This window comes from Caretta caretta, chromosome 16 (genome assembly GCF_965140235.1).
Source record: "Caretta caretta isolate rCarCar2 chromosome 16, rCarCar1.hap1, whole genome shotgun sequence".
Classification (NCBI taxonomy): domain Eukaryota; kingdom Metazoa; phylum Chordata; order Testudines; family Cheloniidae; genus Caretta; species Caretta caretta.
Window position 1 is genome coordinate 12547274 of NC_134221.1, and position 22423 is coordinate 12569696.

A 22423-nucleotide genomic window follows, 5' to 3' on the forward strand; every position below is an offset into this window, starting at 1 on the left:
GTATGCGCACACGGGTCTAGTGCTGGGAGCCAACCCCAGCAACCCGGTGAGTGACCAGGGCTGGAGCTCGGACCACGTGCAGATGGGCAGTCAGCTAGCAGTATGGGGATGAGCACATGACCAGTGGCTAGTGTCTGGGGGAAGGTAGAGGTGACAGGTGAGCTACCTGAGGCTTGCTGCAGACTTGTGTGCAGCTCTCCTTGGCTTTCCGAAGGACGTTGCATGACATTCTGGTACCAATGGGGCAGGAGCCCTGGGGGGCTAGCCATCTACATATCCATAGGTCTAACTGGACAAGGGCCTGCTTCTCCCCTCCTTCCCATTGCATAGTAGAGACAGCAGGTGTTCATGTGGAGAGAACCAGGCCCAAGAGGTTTATGCTACTTTTCCCACCCCTGAGCTCCACCGTCTTCTTCCCACGGCAGCATGGCCTAGTGATCTGAGCATGGAACGGGGACCAGGAAATTCTGAATTCTAGTCCTTGCTCAGGTACTGGTGCCCTTTGTGGCCTTGGATCACTTCACCGTCCTGTGCCTCAGCTTCCCAAATGTGTAAAATGGGGATAATGCTGACCTACCTCATGGAAAGCGGTGGGACTAATCAATTCATGTTTGTGAAGTGCTGACTGTTCCTGTAGATGGGACGGGTGATACCTTGCAGGAGCTGGCACTGAAAGTGTTAACCCCCTGCCCCAGGGGAGGGAGGCTGGGTTCTCTCTCTGGGGGCTGGACTGAGCTAGGAGCCAGAGGCAGCCTGGAAGAGGAGACGCCCTTTGATTTCTTTCAATGAACTCTCCATCCGTCCCTGGCCAGGGGTTGTTTGTCCTTCCCCTAACCTGGCAGCAGAGCGGAGTGAGGAGGAAGGAGAAGACTCTGAAAAGCCCAAACAATATTGCAGTCGGGAACTGCAGTGCCTAGAGAGTTGCTGGAAAACAAAAGCAAAATGTATCCAGGAAATTGTTGATATGGGGCCTCTGCATATTGAGAGGTCAGCGAGAGAGAGCTGGAGCATTGGGCTAGAGAGGGGAAAGGACCAGGGCTCTGTCTACTGAACGCAAACACTTAAGGCTTAATTATTGCCAAGGCTGGGGAGTGAACATAGCTCTCATCGGCTGTACCTGCCTCTGGGGTGCTCAGAGAACCCGGAAGGGAGGACTCAGTGTTCCTTAGTCAGAGAAGCACTGACCCAACCCTAACCCTAACCCTTAGTACCAAGGTCGTACTGCTCCTGTCCCCAGCATTCCGTGTGCACAGGGGGAGCTACCTGAGACGCAGGGCACTCTCTTCTCTTCTCTTCTCTTCTCTTCTCTTCTCTTCGGGCCAGACTTTTAAAGGTATTCAGGCACCTAAACAGACAGGGACCTTGTGGGATTTTCAAAGTGCCTAAGTGCCTAACTCCCATTAAATCACCTTGGTGCCTAACTCCCATTGATTCCTGCCCCATTGACTCAAGCCTTCCACTCTCCTCCAGCACCAGTTCCATGGGCCCTCCCTGACTCTGCTCGCCCTTCCTCCATTGCCCATGTTGGTAAGTCTACCTATTGCTCCTTTTGCAAACCCCAGCCGGGTCAGATGTTCAGTAACACCCAGGCCGCCTCCTCCCGCGCTTCCCCCAAATAAGCCCTGGAGCTTCTGCACTCACATAGCACAGCATCCATTCACAGCTGTCTAGAGCCACATCTCCCAGACCCCACGTGAGACAGGTATTGTCCCCATTGTACAGCTGGAGAAACTGAGGCCCAGAGAAGTGCAAGGACGTGCCCAAGGCCTCCTGGTCTGTGGCTGAGTTGGAGTCATGCTCAGGTCAGAGCAGGAAATGTTTGCTAAACAAGTGGCTCTGTCAAGGCCTAATCAGGAGTTTTACCCAGGCAACCCCCTGAGAAGGGTTTGTGAAAACTGACTGGACTGTCCCCAGCTGCCAGAAGACAGGTATGTGTTCCCCTCGCGGCATGCAGAGCGGTGTACTCCTGTGTCTTTGTAAATCTCCACCAGCTCCCTGCTACTGTACCTGGCTTTAAGCAAGGGTTTTACCAAAGGCTTTGTAGCGGTGCCCGTTGCCGCTGCTTTTCCGGAGCTGTCCAGGAGGTGGCAGTATGCTCTCACAGGAGACAGCCCTCTGGTTTCTCTCAAGGTGGACTTGAGGGATAGTTCCAGGTTGAAAACAATGGACCCTGGGTTGGAGGCAAGTGCCCACCTGTGCTACGGTTGGGCTCTCCAGCACTTCATCTAAAAGCACAGCGGGCAGCTATCCCCCGTGGAGCAGGCACGGAGGGGAACAGGTAACACACTTAACACTGGGTGCCCGTGTCACCTACTAACGTAGCCGGGGAATCAGGAATACCGGGGTTACCAGACTGGCTCCATCTCGTCCAGCAACCTATCTCTGGCAGTGCCCAGCGCCAGGTGTGTTGGAGGAAGATGCAGGAAACCGTGCAGCAGGCAGATAGATGTAGGATAATCTGACTCCGGGAAGGTCTCCGCCTAATCCCTAATAGTTTGCGTTTGGTTTATATCCCTTCCAAACTGTTCTGTTAGCATGAACTATCCTAGCTTTGGATCTTCTCCATAGAAACGTCTCAGCCCACTTTGATTTTATTTAAACAAATAAACTCGCTTTTTCTTTGCCGGGGATGGACCCCATAGAAAACGCTAAAGATCACATTTTCAAAATTAGTGCCTTGCATGGTGACAAGTATCAGAGGGGGAGCCGTGTTAGTCTGTATCCACAAAAACAGCAAGGAGTCCGGTGGCCCCTTAAAGACTAACAGATTTATTTAAGCATAAGCTTTCGTGGGTAAAAACCCCACTTCTTCAGATTACCCACGAAAGCTTATGCTTAAATAAATCTGTTAGTCTTTAAGGGGCCACCGGACTCCTCGTTATTTTCAAAATCGCTCAGCATATTGGGTGCATGATGGGGACTGAGAGTGAGATTTAATGAAACCATTTCCATTAGCAATTTTAAAAAAAAAGAAAATAACTTAATTTTAGCTCTAAAGTTCTCTGTGATACAAGAAAAGAAATGAGTTTGGCCTTGCTATTGGAAATGATCTCTGCAAACACAAGTGCCATTGGTAGGGAGTGCCTGGAATGACCGGATCTAGAAGAAATGGTTAAAATGTACAAACTCATAGAAATTCAGAGATTTACCAGGACAACCCTGTGAGACCGTTCAATGACAAGCGCACAAATGACGCATGAGGACATCTGACTACACTTGGAAATCTGGGGCTGGGATACGGGAGGGCCTGATTCCCTTGAACTCTGCAAATCAGTGTTTTATCCAGGCTTTGGGCAGCTGTCAATGACCGTGCAAGGAGCAAGGCAAGGGAGAACCAGGCCTTGACATCCAGTCGCAGAGCCTAGGCCAACGCGCTCCTCTTGCCAATGCCTGATGCACTCTTATGCGTGTGCACAAGTATAGTGCACTGTGTGTGTGATGGGATATCATATTGAGGCGTGTCTGTGTGTAATGGATCATCCTGTCTAGATACTTGTGTGCTGTGTCACTCAGTGTGGTGTGTCCTGTGTGTGTCTATATGATGTGTCCTGGGGGTGACACAATGCCATTTTTGTATCGCTTGTACAGTGAAAATTTGGGGGCCTTTTCCCTTTCTCAAACCTTCACGCCGCAGAGCCCCAATTGTTTACATGAAAGCAGAATTTCATGTGGAGACACACAACTGCTACCTACACTGCCATTTAAAACCATATTAAAACGAGTCCGCTTCTACGAATGTCATCAGCACATCTGTACAATAGTGAGTAAGAAGGTGAATGTCCAGAATGATTTTCACATCAAACAGGGGAAGGAACAGAGCGGGGTAGGCTTACATCTATATGTTCTGGGCACAATTCTACTCTCATACACTGCATAACTCAAGAGTAACTCCAGTATAGTCAGAGGTAAACTGGAATAAAAGTGGTGTGAGAGAAGAACTGAGTCTTCTGTCTCCAGGGGGCAAAACTTTATAAGAGGAGAGGAAGAGTGGCTCAGCAGTATGGGGACTAGCCTGGGACTCAGGACATGTGTGATAAATTCCTTGCTGTCCTATGGACTTCTTGTGTGACCTTGGGCAAGTCACTTAGTCGCTCTGTGCCTCAGTTTCCCCATCTGTAAACTGGGGATACCAGCACTGCCCTGCCCCATATCGGTGTTGTGAGGATAAAAACATTAAAGATTGTGGCGTGCTCTGTTACTGTGGTAACAATCGATGGCTAGAGTCTCCGGCTATTGGACAGTGGTAGCATGAGACAGGCGTGCTGGGAAGAGGCTGATCTTTGTTACTGTGCTCTGACATGGGGCAGAGGTCTGTGGCTGCTGAGCCAGTGGCTGCTGTTCAGATGGGCAGGGGAGAGAGATGGTGTCAAAGGGCCATGGAAGCGAAAATGCATGCAGACAGACCCAGGAGAGGGAGCTTCTCCCAGGCAGCAGGGAGCTGGACTGCCCCCACCAGTGAACATAAATAGAAAAGCAAAAATTAAAAATTGTCCCCAGCCATAAAAATGGCAGGGCAGCAAAGAGCGCAGGAGTTTCCTCCCTCCCGTGTAAGTTTCACCACAGCTACATACTCCGAAGCTTCTGCAGTCCGGCTTCCTGAGCTCTGTTGTGCTGGTTGATGGGTGCTCTAGAAATTGATGTGGCTCAGCAGAATCCCCAGTTACTTTGGGATCACAGTTCTCAGAGCGACAGGCCCAGCACAGCAAGGTGGCGAGCACCCTCTGCTCCCCGGCATCTCCAGGGGAGGAATCACCCGCTGGAAAAGCCAAAGCCGAATCGAAGCGTACAAAGAAGATGTTAATGGTGGACAAAAGGAGGTCACAGACTGCGATGTGTCAGTTCCATCAGCCAGGCCCTGGCATATGGGGATCCGTGTCCCCCATTCTGAAGGCAGCTCTGTCCTGTTGTCTATTCTGCAATCAAGGAGCTTGCTCTGATTGACGTCCATCCCAACCTGTAATCAGGGTAACATGAGCTGTGGACTCACCAGGGAAAAATTGATCATAACAAATTTGTGTGTGCAGGCAAGGGCATTCCCCCCCCCCCCATGCACACACACCAGAAGGACAAATCGATCTGTTGATCTAATCTAGACAAGGCCAAAGACAGCAGGGAGGGGGGAATGCAGCTGCGTCTAGGAGCTGCACCGTTCCGTGCATGTCTCTGTTGAGTCTTTGATCCTCCCGAAGTGAATAGCCACTGGGGAAGGAGTCTATTGAGAAAGCGCTCTCAGCACACTCAGGGCTGTGCAGCGTGGAGAGAGTCACGCTCCGAGTCCAAACCAGACACGTAACGCGCCGGATGTAGGGCCCAACTGGAAGCGGTGCGGGCGTCCGCTGGAGGAATCCTTGTGGACAGGCGCCGCAGAAGGACTGTGTTTTAAGGGAGGGTCTGGATGGAAGAGGATGGTGTTCCAAGCGGAGGGGAGGGGCATCGAAAGAGGCCGAGGGAATCGCCACCTCCCACCCATTGGATCCCAACTCCAGCATGTATTTTGCCGTCTCGCTCTCCGTGGGTGGCTTGTTGACTGTATTAGTTCTATATTGATTTACGCCAGCTGGGCCCATTCCTCTGCTAGATCTATTAGCTTTCTGGCTGGCTCCTCACTCTGGTTTCAGGCCTGTGTCCAAGCCAGTCACTCTGTTTTTTGAGTCCTCGAGACTCCCGTTCTCCGCCCACAAGTTACACCAATATTTTATGTGCCATTAAACAGCTGCTGATGCTCCGGCCTTTGATCCCCTGGCCAGCTGTTTATCCCAAGGCATGCCCAGCCACTTTCCAAGCCTGGGATGTCAGATCCTACCCTTGGATGCTTCAACTGGCATCTAGGGGCTTGAAATCAAGAAACGCACCCAAACCGGACACCCTAGCCTACATTTCCAAAAGCGACGGGTGACTTTTGGAAGCCCAGCACGAGGCACCCCAGTGGGACCTGAGGGTCCGAAAGTGCTGAACATCCGTCCTCGGAGGGTCAGGCCCTTTTGCAGGCATTCCCCACTGGGCACCCGAAATCACTTTTGGGAACTGTGAGCCCTCCTCCCCAGAGCCAAACATGCCTCCAGTTTCCTTGGGGTGTTTGAAATCCAGATCCCAGTTCTACAGCTCACCTTTCTGGTGCCTGCCCAGGTCTCCGAGCCGGTGTGAGGGGCCAAGTGTGGGCTCTGGATGCCTGCTTGGGAAAAGGGCCCCCATGTCCCCTGGCCGCTTAGAGGTGGAAGGCCAGTGAGTTGGCGAGGGAGCCGGGAATGCCTCAGAAAAGCTGCCGACAGGAGTCTCCAGGCCCACTGGGGGAAGAGGGCATGTGGCATGGTGGGTTCGGGAGCAGAGGGATGACCGAAGATGGTGGCACCACCTGTCAGGGCCGAGCTGGCGGCCCAGAAGGGCAGAGGAGTTGCTGAGAAGCTGCTGCAGGGCTGTGGGAGGGTGACGCAGCAGGGGGTGATCACGGACTGTGAGAGCAGCATGTCACGAGCTGAGATCTAAACAGAGCCTGGCCTGCCCTGTGAAGACCCAACCTGGCAAAGTCCCAGCCTCCTCCTCTCACCCAGGACATCCCTGGTGCTCCACTGTTGTGAGCCCTTCGGCCCTTCCGTGGTGCTATCCACCCTTTCACATAGACGTGTTCCTTTAGCCTGCTTATGCTGGGACTTATTGGAGTTGGGGGCCAGGGTCAAGTGGGGTGGGGGTGAATCTCTCTGCTTCAGATGGGATTCGTTACCTTGCCAACCCCTCCCAGCCCGGGGGACCTATCCTGGGGGCTCACCCAGAGCCTTCCAGTGAGCAATTACAAACATTCTTCTCCTTTGGTACGTTCTAATGGCTGGGGGGAAAAACAACACTTTTTTTTTGAAGGATCTGCTGGGATGGCCTGATAGGGGAATGAAGCCCACCAGAAACAGGGAGATTCCCTCCCCCAGCTACTATGGGACCTTGGCTTCTGAGGTCATGAAGTCCCATTGTTATATCAACAATAGCTCTTTAGCAGTGTCCTTAGTGAGCCTTTAACAAGTCACTCTTGCTCTCACATATGGCCGTGGGACTAAGACCCTGCCCGGGCATCAATTATGGCCTGTAACAACATGCTTGTCCCCTGAGCGGGGTGAAAGGCAGTTCCATGCTGTAGCCTACCTAGGACCTCAGCTGTATTCCCTAGCCAGGCTAAAGCCTTGGCCATGTCCAGTGACAGACCACAGCTAAGGGACAGACCACAGTGATGGCAGATGACGGAACAAGGAGTAATGGTCTTAAGTTGCAGTGCGGGAGGTTTAGGTTGGATATTAGGAAACACTATTTCACTAGGAGGGTGGTGAAACACTGGAATGCGTTACCTAGAGAGGTGGTGGAATCTCCATCCTTAGAGGTTTTTAAGGCCTGGCTTGACAAAGCCCTGGCTGGGATGATTTAGTTGGGGATTGGTCCTGCTTTGAGCAGGGGTTGGACTAGATACCTCCTGAGGTCTCTTCCAACCCTAATGTTCTCTGATTCTATGTTTCTAAGAGCCCATCGGCACTACAATTGGAGCCAGGTTGCAACAGGTCCTCTGCCTCAGCTGCTACTGTAGCATGGAGCAGCCCTTTGACTTCTTCAGCACTACCCATGGAGTGGCGCCATCAGCCATATGCCAGTGAGAACACGTAGTCCTGTCAGGCTGTGTTGTGTGTGTGTGTGGGGGGGTCTGCTGCTAACCTAGAGAAAAGTTTCTTCTACTGTGCTTTGCCTGAAAAGTTTCCTCTCCCCCTCGTAGGTCCTTGTGCTAGCCAGGCTCTGAGAATGCCCTGGGAGAGGCTGCAGTGTCTGTGTTCTCCAGCGCATAGACACTGTGCCCCATGTTGTTGAGCTTGGGCATGGGAACTCCCCGTTTGGCCTCAGACAGCCCGTCAAACTCCCGTCGTACCCCCTGAAAGGACACTGGGAGCCCCCGCAGAAAGATGCTTTGTCCGTCTCTGTCCCCTTCCATCCAAAGCACTCTAGATTCACCACCCCTCAGAGGCGGGAAGAGATTAGCAGCCTCATTTGACAGGGGAAACCGAGGCACAGAGCAGTGATGTGACTTGCCCAGGGTTACCCAGCAGGTCAGTGGCAGAGCTGGGAATAGAATCCCAGGCCTGGGTACTGATCATTAGACCACACTCCCTCTCAGGAATCCTAAAGGAAGGATTCAGTGGCTGGGACTTGAGAACAGGGCGGTGTCCACACACATGCTGCAGTCGCACTGAGGCATGCTCACAAACCCAACTATCTGTCTCCATGCAGAATCTGGCTGGGAAGCCAGAAATCACTCCCCAGTGTGGCCCGTACAGTTGTTCCTGGGGATGAAGCCATGCCAGGGGATAGTATCAGTTACCGGGTTGGCTGAGGGCAGAAGAAAAGAAAATGCAGACCCACATGGAGGCCAGGAAGCAGAGCCACTTCCAGGAGCTCCAGATGTGCTGGGAACCCCTTCTCGGCTGCACTCCTCCTTGCAGAGGGAACCGAAAGTGCAAGGCGCCCTCCCTTGCTCTCCTTCAGCCTTGAGCCACAGCTCCCGTCGTGCTGTCAGAGCATGACCTCCAGCAGAGGCTCCAGACCTCTGAAAACGGCATTTCCTCTCTTCCTTTGGCAGGCGATCGCTTGGCAGACCCTCCTCTAAAGGGAGTTAATTTCCTGCCGCGCCGCGTCATCAGGGCTGGATTGAGTCAGTGCTGCCCATTCAGGCATTGTGAGTCCCACACAGCACCTCCACGCTGCAGAGCAGCCCGGGCGCAGCAAGTGGCAGCCGCCTCGCCAGCCCACGACGGCCGGCTCCGGTTCTGCTGCTTCCTCCACTTCTGCATCGCCACGAGCTCTGAAACTCCCCAAGGCTGGAGTGGAGACGCTTCCCCTCCCTCCGGCTTTGTCTCCGCGGTCCTGTAGCGAAACAGTGCAGCCCCTCGGGGGTTCCTGGTGCGAGGCCCCTGCCTCTGGACACAGGCTAAGAAGTGCCGGGAGGCAGAGAAGAGAGGCAGAGCAGGGAGTTGGCATTCCCACCCCATGGAGGCTGGGCTGTTCCTAGCAGCGCTGCTGCTCTCTTGCACACCGATACGCACAAGTGAGTGACTCCTCCTTGCCTGCGCACTGGGTGGGCGGCTCTGGGTGCGGGGCGGTTGGCTGATGGGGTTGGTTTAATTCTGTATTCTCCTGCTGTGCCTTAGCCCCATCCTTCTCGCAGCTGGATCTTTACACTAGACCTGAATCCAGCTGAGCAAAGTGCTCCATTTTTCATGCTGCACTTTCACATGCGCTGGTGGGCTAGACCCCAGGCCGTGTGCCACCCTGTCCCCAGCAAACACAGCCAGAGTCCTGCTCTTGCACCGGGAACTTGCACTCCACAAGCGTCTCCATTGCCCCTCGCAGGCACTGTGAAAAGCCGATGGTGAGAGCAAAACCCAGCTTTGCTTTCCCTTTTCCCCGCAACCCAGGGACCCCACATCGCTGGCTGACTCTTACCTAGCTCTCCGGTTAGCTGCATCTCAGCCAGTCACTCCCTTGGTTAGCCCGGGAAAGCTCACCCAGCACCTCCTCTGCTATCCCTAGGCCTGGGCTTTCCGCACTGCGCTCCCTGTGGCCGAGTGGAGAGTGACTTATTTGTGAACTATCCCGGCGGGCGGGTGCTTGCACACAGGGCCCGAGACTGCAGCCTGAGGTCTGTAGCCTGCTGCTGTTAGAGCCAGATCCTGCAAAGTGCTGAGTGCTTCCGGTAGTGCCCTCAGCGCCATTGGCTTTAGTGGGAGCCAAGGGCAATCTGCAGCTCAGAACCGGACTCCCTGGGCCTCATCCAAAACTCACTGAAATCAATGAGAGCCCGTCTCTCGACATCCATGGAAGTTGGATTGGGGCCATAGTTAGCAAGTACGAAAGCAAATTACAGAAAAAATCGCTAAAGGAGGGAAGGAAAACCTGTCCCCTGGGCCTGGGACGGGGGGTGGTTTGCGGCTTCCCAGTGACCCACCAGATAAATCTCAGTTCTAGGACACAGTATGGGACCAGACAAACACTGTGCAAGGCCAGTTGAATGGCTGTTAGGAGGTTCCTGGGCTATGCAAGGCAACAAACCACTGTGCTGCTTAGGGCCCCTCTCCCATTCCAGTGTTGGGCTGGGGGTGATTGACATAAGCGTTTAGTGCTGGGAGACGCAGGGGGCCGGATCCTCAGCTGGCGTGAATCAGCACATGCCCCAGTGGGATGGCTTGGGAGGGAGGCTGATCCGGCCTGTTGTGTTTGGTGTAAAACATCTTTTGATTACTCAGTCAAATCAAACTCCTGCGGCTGCAGCCAGAATGCTGAGAGCTGGAGTTTTGCAGAGGAAATCGCTTGAAGCATTGCTGGGAATAGGAAAGAGAAAACTCGAAACAAATGTTAGAAAAGTGCAAACCCCAGCTTGTTTGTCTCGCTTTGGATTGTAAAGGTCCCAGGCAGCGCAGGGAGGGGAGAGGGAAAAGGGGAAATGAAAATAACGTACGAGCCTTTGAAAACTGAGACTGTAAAGAAATTGGGAATTTGGCCAAATTCCGTGGATCGGGATAAATCCTCTCTCTAAAGTAACCTCCTCTGGAGAAGTGAGATGCTTGGGAAATCCCCCAGCTGCGTTTATTCACCCTCATAAAATCTTGCAAGTGTCGAGGCCAAAGAGTAAAGCAACAGTAGGAGGGGAAAGAACAATTCAGGATGAGCAAGGATTTGAAAGGGACAAATGTTGTGAGTTAATGAACAGAAATACACACCAAAGAAACTAAACGAGCTACAGGGAGAGAGCACAAGTTGTTAGCTCCCTTGGAGAATGAGACTGGAAGAGCAGATAGCAGAGATGGAGCTGTGGCTTTGCTGAAGGGTCGGACTACCTGGATATCTAGCAAGGCGCAGGGTAGCTTTGTAGTAGGGACAGGCTGTGAAAATCATCATTGATTCCACGCTGGTTTATAACACTCTGTGATCTCATGCATACAGCCAGGCCAGCACTGTGCTATACCCCAGTCCCACAACATGGCAGGCTTGGCCGTGGAGATCGGTTCTAAACCAAAATCAGGTTTCCAGGGGGATCGTGGGTGTGGAGATAATATGGTCATGACATTCCAGGGTGCAATCCAGACCAGTGAGGGGCTGTGTCACCCCTACCTGCAACCTGGGGTGCCTCACAGTACTTTGCTACTGTAGTTCCCAAGCTGGGCTCCTGACGTCCTGAGTATCTGTGTAGATCCACAGCCCTGGTCCAGCAGCTGTGACCCCAGCAGCCTGTCAGCGGCACATCAGCCACACTCTGGCTTCTAGCAGCCTTGAGTACTGCCTGTGGGGTGACCCCAACACACGCCCAGTCCCGAATCGTCTCCCCAAGGCATGTGTTCTTCACTGTCTAGCCCCCTCCCGGACAGTCCAGATGTATTCGGTCCCTTAAGGAGATCAGCACACGGCAGCTTGCTGCCTTCAGAGGAGTTACCCATGCAGGTCACAACACTGGATTAGGTTTGATTAGCAAGTCAGACAAGTTTGCTGAAGTACAAGGAGCTAGGTGTTAAGTGAGTGCAAGTATAAGGCATTAAAGTCAGAAACCCTTACAAGAGAAATAAAGATCAAAAAGCTTCCTAGTACTAAACGTAACAAACTAGAACGTGGTTCAAGGTGAAATTCTTGCGACAGCTTTCCAGTAGCATTGTTGACCGAACTCTCAGGTCAGGATCTGCTCCCAAAGCCCAACGTCTCTTGTCTTAGAGAGAGGTGGGCAGGGAGGGAGACCCGGAGGTGTTTTGCCTCTTGCTTTTGTTGACCTGTCACCCTTTGAAAAGCATTTTCCTGAGCGTGCCCCCTAGTTAAGGTTCTTTCTAGCTGGGAGCAAGGAGACAGGGCATCTGGTGGAGGAAAGAGGTGTTATGCTGTTTCTTTTCTGAAATGCAGATTTTCTCTGTGGTCTTTCTCCCCTCTCTCACTGTCTGAAGGGACTCTGTTTACAGCTTATATGTAAAATGAGGTAAACACACACCCCTTTGTTTAAGCCAGGCCTGCTTGACCAGTTCCACCTAGTCAGGGCTGTGCAGGTTTGAACATGTGTCTTCAACATCACACAGGGGGATGTCAGAACTTTACACATAAGGTTGCTATGTATGTTGTTGATATTATTGACCAGTGGCTTACTAGTTTTCGAATGATACCTTCCAAGGCATATTTTGTACAAGACTATTCCAGTGGTGTGTAGGGTGTGAATACAGGCTTGCGTTGGCTAACAGTGCGTACAGATGGTTTTTAAATGTGTATGCCCCAGGGCCCTGGCCCACAGAACCAGAGGGACTGGCAGGCATGGAAGCATTTTCAGGGGGATCTTCTGCAGTTTGGTCAGCTCAGGAGAGATCACCACTGGGCGAACTGCAGGATTCCCACTCAGCAGGGGCTAGGGATGAGGGTGGAATTTCCCTGACTCAGCTTAACCCACTCTTGCATTCAGAAATCATGCATCAAGACCCAACAAGCATCAGAATGGGTTAAAAATCACAAGCTATTAGAAAATGTGTAAATGTCTTGAGCAGGGGGATTTGCTTTTTGTTTCTGAGCTTTCGGGCTGCATTTGAGTCACATTTTCAAGCTTTTCTGTGGAACCAACCTTTTAAAAAATTACAGCTGGGATTTTCACCTAATCACATGACTCCAGAAGCTGGAGCTTTAAGAAGCCCAACCAAATATCCCAGGACTTGTGATAAAACCATAAGCTTTGGCAGCACTGTAATGAGTGGGGCTGGGAGAGCAGTGTGGAATCTCAGGACCCGGGGCGCACACTCATCTGCAGAACAGCAATCATGGAAGTGTGGTGACAGGGCAGCTCCTAGAAAATGGGAGAAGCTGCGCCTGTGATCATGAGTCACTAAGGGAAGGTGCGTCCCGAGAGCTTGTGTGATCCCTGCAGGTGGGGAAGGACTGTGCTAATCATGGCACTGAGCTCAACAGTGCGAGGGGATCTAGTTAAAGTGACTTCTCATGGAGAACTCCCATGTGGCTGGATAATCTGGTTCAAATGGGACTGGACTGTGGCTAGACAGCCTCATTGGGCCAAGTCTATCCCTGGTGGAACCCTATGACTTCTCTGGGTTTACACCTGGGGGAAATTTGGCTCAGTATGTCTTCAGTAAAACCCCAGAGGGTCCTCGTCCTCTTTGGTGGCACCCTGAGGATCATCCCTTTCATGCTACCATTGATGTTCCACGTGGCAGCTGCTGTCCTCCCTGTGGGCCTCCTTTGGGCCTGTGCTGAATGACAGGTGGGGATGGGCATGCTGGCTCAGTGGCTGCTCTTGGATTAGCTGCAGGCCAGTGTGTGTTTCCCGTTGCTCCTGGAAAGCATGAGGAGTCTGACACCAACCCCTCTGAGTGACAGAATCACCCGGGGATGAGAAGCTCTTTCGCTGTATGCAGGTAGAGGTGAGCTGGGCATTGCTATGCGTGGCACTGCCCAGCCACAGCCCAGGAAGGAGACCAGCTGAGCATTCCCTGCTTATGGTGGGCGGGGGGATCACACAGGATGATCCAATGTCCTCTCCTGCCCTTATCATCTACAAACCGGGTAGGAGCTGCCAGGCGCCGTGTGACAGGTGATGCCATCCTGTGCAATGTCTTTGGGGCCTGTATTATATTAAGTTTGTGTATCACCGTGAGCTAAGGATTTTACTGAACTCCTGTGAGGAGGGCTCCCGCAGCTTCTCCAGGAACCACAAACCGTGGGAGATGATGACGGCAAATCACGCAGGTTATAACATCTCCAGAGAGCAGAGACTGATTCCAGACACCATCCCACAAAGCAAGGCCATTTGGATAAAGAGCTGGGTTCGCACAGGCTCAGGTCTTCTTTCTGATCCAGCAAACGGACCGGACCTTCTGTCCAAGGGCCCCAGCCCTTGCAGAAGAGTGGGAAAGACTTTGGCTTGTTAGGTCCCCCTAAGGCTGCAGGTGACCTCAGGTCAACTGTTAGCACATGTATAGGAACTTTGGTTTTTTTACACGTTTTCTCTGTACTGCTTTTACCTTAAGAATAAAGGTGCTGGGCTGGCTCAGAAAGAGCTGAGTGGTAACTTGTAACAGCAGGCAAGGTGCTGGTCAGAACCCTCGGACAGAAAGCAAACTACAGGCACTCGTCTTTCGGCAGCCTGGCTTGCTGGGGATGTCACAGTGCAAGGCCCGGAGCTGTGCCCAAGAGAGGTGACAGCTGGGAGCCAGAAACCTTAAGTGGGTGCCCTCGAGGGACCGTGGCACGGGATACAGGCTCAGTTACCTGAACCAGTGACATTAAGTAGAGCTGCAAAATGAAAATCTGTCTCCCCCTGTGATTCCCTGTCCCCCACTCTGGTTTTCACTTCCAAAGTAGAAAAAACACGTGAAAAGCCCTAGTTATGGAAAAACTCAAAAGCCGCCCAAACAAGTGGGGGAAAAGCTACGCTCCCCAGCTGCCATCTAGCCATCTCTGTAGCCCCTTGTGCTGCACTCCTGCCGTCTGGCCCGAGCTCAGCAGTGTTGGACTGAGTGAGTGCTTAGCGGAGAGACCGGTCAGAGCTCCCCTGTGGGTGTTGGTGGTGCAGTAGGTGTCACTCTTCCCTTGGCCAGCACCACAATTGTGGCCTAGGACAGTGCTACTCAAAGTGGTGGTCCGTGGACTGGTGCCGGTCCGCGAGCCATCAGCTACCGGTCTGCACGCACATTGGAAAAAAAAATTGCAGGTCCCCCACATCAGATAGCTTGAGAAGCACTAGGAGACAGCACTCAGGTACCTGTAGCCCCTGACAACCCTTGCTGATCCCAGATTGAATTCCAGGGTGGGTTTTAATGTTCTGCCTTCCTAACAGTCCATCTGCGTTTTCCATTGAAAAAGGCATTTTTCGCTTTGTGTCCTAAACTGCAGTCGAGCGCTGGTATCTGCTGTGAAGCAGCTGCCATGTCCCACCCCAGAAGGCGCTGTGTTTCAGGGACTGTTGGAGTGAGCCGTGTATCGTTTGTTTGTGAGCTGGTAAAGTGCTATGGGGTGAAAGGCGCTATGTGAATGGATGATCGGGATCCAAAGCCTGAGTCCCTTCACCCTGGCCACGCCAGTCAGCTGCATCCCCTTTCAGCCAGACCTCCCTTCCCTAAACCCCACCCCTGCCTTCACCCGTCCTATGTGCGCATCACACCCACCACTGTTTGCACACTCTGCTCTGAATTGGCATCCCATTGTGTTGCTGGCCATTTACTGGCATTGTTTTCCAGCTCAGAGAAAGGATCTGAATCATATGATTGTGTCCCGGTGTGCTGAGCTCACCCAGCTATTACTGTATCCATCATCACCAGTGACATCAAAAAGCGAGCTGGGTAACGTTTATGCTGCTTTTAGTGGAACTGGGGGTTTGTCCTCAGGGTCCTCATATGCCTGGGTTTACCTGGCTCTGCCTGGCATGGCAGCTGGGGCAGATTACACTGCCCTCATGTCATCCTGCAGACTGTGTAGAAGAGGTCAGGGAAAGGCTCTGCTGTACTTAACAGTGACAACACAGGACCAGGAGCCTGGACAGCATGAGCCACAGTGAATCACCAGAATCCCGTTCATGGCAATGGGACAAAGGCTTGGCAGCAGATCCTGCCTCACTTCCCTCACACGCGGGGCCAGGAGAGAGGTGTCTATGAGACGGTGATCATCCATGTTGTAGTTCTGAACTAGCGCTGGATTTCCAGCGGCAAAAATCTGCATTGTCTCCCTTAAATCCCAGGCCCATAAAGAGGCTCCGTGACCCCGAGGCACCTCGGCGATCTCCCAGTTATTGTGTAGAGGGTGGAACAGACAAGCAGAAATGATGTAGAAAGGCTCAAAAAGAAAAGGGGTTATTCCCTTTGCTTAGTCCCGGAAACAGGCTGATTCCTGGGAAATCAATTTCCCCTCACCTAGGGGGAATAGTTTCTCTAGCCACGATGGGAGAGGGAAATGGTCCGAGACAGCTCTCACCTACTCCATTGACCTGTGGATTTCCATCACTGCAGCATGCAGTGGCTGTGGTTAGTTAACCTAGTAAAATACCTTCCTGGGTTGATGAGTGAGCACACAGCCTAAGCTGCAGATTTCATGGGGGTCCGTCCTGGAGCTGACTAGCCCAGCTTGCTGCTGAATATCTGCTCCTTGAAGCTTTCAGATGTCACATCCCCAGTGGAATTTCCTACTGGCAGAGGTGGCAGGTTGGTCTGTGTGGTCCATTGGTCACCGCAAAGAGCCCTGGATTCTCATTCTAAACCCACAGAGCCACTGCATGACTTCGAACGAGTTCACGTCACCTCCTCAAGCCAGTCCAGGAAGATGGAGTGGTAACAAATCAGCTCTGAAAAGCAGAAGGACCCAAGCGACTCTGGCTAACTAAATCATGGGGAGTGAAGGGTGCTAAGTGCTGACACAGTCAGTGTAAAAACACTTTAAATGAATGTCTTCTCTGAGTTACTAACAGCCCCATCGGTTATTAAAGCTAAGAGTTCTGAATCCCGTTGGCTTTTCACCAGTCATTCACTCGCTGTGTTTTTCTCAGCCTGTAAATGAGAATCGATTACAACAGCTGTTAGTGTCACTGCAGAATTGACAAACCTGTATATCCTCCCAGGATCAAGTCTCCTGGCCTTAGGTTTAGCCTTACAAAATCCCCCTGTTGGGCTGAACAGGTGAGGGCAGTGGCCAAGGCATAGAAGGGAAAGCGCCCGATTTGGAAACAAGTAAATAATAAATGCAAATGGACTCCCAGTGATCCCACTGAACAAACTGCTAAAGTTCCCAACCCTTAAAAGGCCAGAAATAGCAACAACTCCAGAATCTTCCCCAGTGTCTGGTGTATCAGCCCAGCGCAGGTGTGATTCGCACTAGGTCTGAGTGAGTGGGGCCAGGGCTCTATTCAGTCTTTAAATGATTTAGTGCTGCTGAAAGCCCTAGAGGCTGATGCTCTGGGCTCATCCCCAGGAAAGGTCCTGCCATGGCAGTAGCAGAGAAGCCTTCTCCCACATCTCCGCCCCCTGTCAGGCACTGCCCTGTAATTGTGAGCTGATGCCCTCTCTGCTGAGACAGCCAACAAGGGGCTGGTTAGAACCAAAAGGGGTGTTGGGTTTTGTGACATGAAGGGTCTTGTGCCAGGGCTCCTGGATTGAGACCCACCAGCTCGTTCCATGTGTGCCAAGCCAAGATGCTTTTCTTGGCCATGTCAGTTAGTCCCCACTCAAAACCATCAACCTAGATGTGAAAGGCTCCAAATCCCATTATCAATCCCTGGATCTATTCAGTTCTCCCTGGACTGAGGGTCTTACACTGTATCTGTATGGGAATTCTTTCCCACCCCCTCACCCCCACCTATACATATGGTTTCCTCCATGCCACTGCACCCCAGGGTCTGTTCCATTGTTCTGCACTTGTTTGGTTAGCGTCTCCTTGATCTGCTTGCAGAAAACAGGACTTCCCCCACCCCACCCCCTCCAGGCCCATGCTCTGGGCAGACAGGGTGACGCTCAGGGCCTTTCCAACTCCCTGGTCTCCTCTGCGCTGGGGTGGGCGGGGGGATGGGAGGGAAGGAGTTGGAACAAGATTTTTTTGTACAAAAATAAAGCCTCTCTTATCTGATGCCCCCGGGGCCCTGCAGGCTGGGCCCAGCTGAGCGATGTTATCTGATCATTACATAATGCTGGAGCCAGGCTGCTTTCCCCCCTGACGGAATACCAGTGGGGCCTGGCAGGGAGGTGAGGAGCCAGCCGTGTTTATGCGGAGCAGGCATGGGGAGCTGCCGAGCCTGAGTGTAACGCTGCCAGCCCTGAGCCCTCTGCAGGGAGAGGCCCTTACGCCTTGCTTGCGGGATGATGAATCCTGTTCTGGCAGCGCCTACAAGAGATGAGGTTTCCCCTTCTCGGTTTAGCATCTGCATGCCATGAGGGGGTGGGACAGTGGAGAGAACGGTGGACTCCTGGCCCCCTATGATCTGGGGGCAAGGGAGGAGTCCCGCCTCGGGAGCACTGTGCTGAAGGCCCCTGGATAAAGGAGCTGGAGCACAGCAAGAGGGAGGTGTTGGCCAGGGCAGGGACAGTGCTATGAACTGGGGACATGCGGATGTACACAGCCCGAGGGAGCAGGAGGAGGGTTAAGTGAGACAGAGGTGTTTGATGTATGAGGGCATTAGGTGATGGGGGTCTCTGGTAGCATATAACTGGGGTCTGGAGCACAAGTGGGGGTTGGGTGATATATGGAACGGAAGGGGGCAGGAAGTGGGTGCCCTGTTGGCGCCGAAGGGAGGGTCTGATGGATTGTAGGGGGAAGGTGTTTCACTGGACGGCGCCAGTTAATACTAATGAGTTGCTGGGCGCAGGCGCGGAGCGTGGTGTAGCAATGGGGGTGGGGGCGCTGAGTGACATGGGGAATTTGATGGATTGGTTTGTGTGCTGGGCAATGTTTTGATGAGTGGGGGCTCAGAGCTGATGAGGCAGAGGGAAGCCTTGGCCTGTCTTTTCCTGCCTTGCCAGGTGAAAGGTCTCCCCTGCTGGCTGTGCCAGCCTAGGATGCCGGGTGGCTGGCTCCTCCCAGCCGGCGTGGCCCAGCTCTCACTCTGTAGGTGGGCGGCTTCACAGCCAGGCCAGACGGCTGGGTAATCTCCCTCTTACATAAGTGATCGGTGCCGTTCTCCTTGGAAACAGTCTCCGAGCAGCTCCCGGGGGCCGCGGAGATCTAATCTTTCCCCTTTGTGTGCTAGTCCCTCAGTGCGAGGGCCGTGAGGCTCTACGCAGATGGGGCCTGTCTGCAGTGTTCTGAGCAGCCGCAGGAGTCCGGTGTCTAGTCCTGGCTGAATAACCCTCGACTGGCTGCTTGGGGTAGGGCTGGAAGGGAAGAGTGGGCTGCCTGTGGAACCCAGATAAGCCTCTGTTTATCTTCCTCCTGATGCTGCTGACTGCATGGCTGGTCTAGTTGGTGTGTCGAGGAAGTGCAGGACAATAGGTGGGCAGTGGACGCAGCGTCCTGGACGAGGCCTGGTCTGTGACCCTAGTGCAAGGGCGGCTTTGCAATTTGCCTTCTCCTTGTTTGACTTCTCTTCTCCCCACCCCCATCTTTTCAGCTGTCACTCTGTGTGAGTCACAGTTGCAGTCGCATCTTCTGCAGACTGGGTGCAGGAAACTGGGCTTTGACACTGGCCGAGCTCATTAGCAGGGCTTGAAAAATCTTTACCAGAGGAAGATTTCCTCGACGCGTGGGTGTGGTGTGGTGTTGCGGGACGGCAGGGGTGAAGCTACCAGTTTCGGCAGCACGTAAGCTGTCATTTGAAAGTGTGTGCATGGATTTACCTAGGATATTTCCTAGTTCGGATGCGCATGAAGCAAACTGTCCGAAGGGGAACAGAGCGTAAAGGGAAGCAGGACTAGGTGTCCGAGTCTAAAGACAGACAGCTCTGCCCAACAGCAGGGTGAAATTAACAAGCCCCTGTGAACAAGCAATGAAAGGATCAAGAAAGGATCCTAAGGCCAGAAGGGACCATTATGGTCATCTCATCTGAGCTCCTGGCCACAACACAGACCCTAGAGCAGCGAAACTCAGATTGCTGCTCACGTGCCACAAGTGGCTCTTGAATGTGTCTCCTGCGGCTTTTTGCAGCACATGATATTAAAACACTGTGGGATTTAATTATTAACCAATCTAAGTTATTAACCAATCAGGATCCTTTTACTATGTTATTAACCAATTAAGTTATCAACTTACACTGTTATTAACTTATTTGCTGCGAGAATTATATATATGCACATACGTGACGCCCTCCGACTTGAACTTGAACTTGACTGGAACGCCTTGCGTAACACAAATTTTGCGTAAGTTGGAAACGTATCTCCGACCATTACGCAAAAAACCCGCAACGCTCCTATTTCTAGTTTATGGAACTTTTTCCATAAGTGCGGATTTGCGTACGTCAGGTTTGCGTAACACAGGGAGCGTCTGTAAACATTTTCCTGTCATACGGTTTAAATATGACTAGTCCTGTCATATTTACTAAATGAAATGTACTAAATGAAACTATGAACTCACACGACTGGTGCTCTTTTGGGTACTGTTGGTCGCTAATTTGGCTCCTGAACCTCTGAGGTCTGAGTATCGCTGCAATGGAGTGTTACCCAGTAGATCCCATCAGTGTCATGTTTCTGTTGATTTGGGGGAGCTCTGACCAGAAGCCGGGGCAGGTGCCAGTGCTGAGGGCCACTCAAAAAACCAAAGGCTGGGGGAAGGGCAGAGCAGTGGGGACCCACCTTGACCTTGCAGCTTCAGGGAAGCTCTGAAGGGAAGGGATGGTGAGCACAAAGTATGCCCCTTGGTGGCTAATGGGGGAAGCTGTGAACTGCTGTCACAGGGCTCACTACTATTACTAACATTCTGAGGGACTAGACCACAGGAGTGGGGGCCTCCGGCTGGCATAGTAGCCGGAGTGTTGCTTGCTGCATTCATTGCATTGAGACCAACTCCTCTCCCCCATTCCCCCACAGCCTGACTGTGTCTGACATGGGATGAGCTACACACAGCCATGTCCCAGCCTGGGGCCTTGGGGAAGTGGCTGAGATGGAGGTTGGCTTTAGTGGGATCTGAGAGTGCAAATCCCTCGGTGGCTTTGCAGATGTCAGCCTAGGGCTTCCCAATACACTTCCCTCCTACTGTGGCCAGTCCAGGATCCCTGGGGGCTGGGATGGGGAGGCCCCTGGGTTCAGCAGCTCCCTGCAGTGATCCAGCCTAAGTGCTTCAGTCCCCTGAGTGGATGCTCAAGACTGCATCTCTGGGCTTAGGGCTGCTGTGGGTGGGATCTCTTGGTTAGAGCCAAGGATGCTACCCAAGAGCCCAGAGCTACCCTCCTGCCAGGAGCTGCGGCCAGGGCTCCCGTCCCCAGCCCAGCCAGCCAGGGAGCTGCTGAGAGCCCCCATACTGCAAGCCAGAGAATGGCAGCCTGGGCCAAAGGCTTCTGTCCCATCCCCAGGAGCAGCAGCCCAAAGCCCCCCAGCAGGAAATTAGGGGCTAGGAGCGGCCACAGCAACCCAGCCATAGCCGCTCTTAGCAGACAGCTGGGAGCAGCCAGGTCCCCCTCCCTCTCCAGGGCAAGCAGCAGGTGTCAGCACCCCAACCTTGGTCCCCACCCAGCCTAGGACAGGGAACAACCGGGGCAGAGTCGAGTCTCGGCTCAGCCGGAGTTTCCCGGGCACCAGCCAGGGCGGAGCACGGCCGGCCCTATGTTCCTACAGCTCATTCCCTGCTGCGGGCTTGAATTCTGGGAAATGGGACACTTCTGTTCTTTCTGTAAAAGGGAATGTGTGTTCATCAGATATGCAAATTAAGGGATTGTCATTTGCATAAGACCAGCACCCTGACCTTGCATCTTCCCTGCGCCTTCCTCCCCCCCACCACACGTTCTCCTCCTCCATCTCCCCTTCTCCTGCTCTCCATCCTCCTTTCATTCAGCACTGCTGACACTTTTGTGTAAATTTCCATTCCCATTCCTTGGGCTTTCCATTTCCTGTCACTCACTGGAGCTGTAGATAGCATCGTCCAGTCATCCACCCTTCTCCCCCTTCAACGTCAGGGCGTCTGGACAATCCGGGCCTAGCATCCGGCCCAGCTCCGCTGCCTCCAGACGCCTCTGCTTGCATGCAGTTGTCTGGAGCCACTGGTAAGCGTCAGTCCCCAGAGGGAAGTGATGGAAATCCTTTCAGTGGCTGGCCATCTCCAAGGAAAACATTACCCTGAGGGGGCAGCCAGGCCCAGCTGCTGGACCCCAATTCACCCCCTCTGCTTCAGGCTCATTCTCCCACCCTCTGTGTATCGGACTCAGGAGGTTTGTCAAAGGATATTGAGCTCCCTTTAAGGAAGAGCTCATGGTGTGTCACAGTTCACTACCACCACCCTAGTGAATCCTTTGTTACCTTAGGATGTGTTGTAAAACATCTATAGGCACCTAAGGCTTCACAGCTGTTGCAGTGCTGAATGTTAGGGCCACTAGGAACTTAACAGAAGCAGCTGGGACATCAGATCTTGCACGGATAGTCCAGGCCTGTGTGCCAAAGTAGAATCTCCATTAGCTGTTAGCTGTATAGGGCCTCTGACACACAACTGAACAATTCTGATCCCTCCAGTGAAAGCCATCGGTCTGTCTGTCCGTCTCTCACGCACGCACACACACACACACACAATTTAATTAGTATATTTTCTTCCTTTGCCTTGTCTTCATTGATTACCTGTAGGAAAGGGGTCTCACCACCATAGCACTGGCAGCTCCTGTTCCTCCCTGCCTTGGCCATTCACACAGGTGGACAGAGAGTTGTCAACCTGACCGTCATTCTCGACGTGCTGTAGCCACGGAGCCTCTTCTCTCCCCGCCTGCACCTCACCTTCTTAATATCAGTGAGACCCTCAGGACGCAGAAAGGGGAAACTAG

The 22423-nt window shown here is 52.9% G+C and overlaps 1 protein-coding gene across 2 annotated transcripts in view; it reads left to right on the plus strand.

The window, feature by feature from the left end:
- The first annotated feature begins 8676 nt into the window (after positions 1–8676).
- The window catches only part of ENG (endoglin), a 54434-nt gene continuing 40687 nt past the window's right edge, over positions 8677–22423 (plus strand). Inside the window, exon 1 of one of the 2 annotated variants that reach the window (XM_048822461.2) lies at positions 8677–9067. In XM_048822461.2, coding sequence (XP_048678418.1) covers positions 9010–9067 — 58 coding nt within the window. In that variant the 5' untranslated portion in view covers positions 8677–9009. The remainder of the gene's footprint in view (positions 9068–22423) is intronic. The other variant, XM_048822460.2, reaches the window with a different exon arrangement.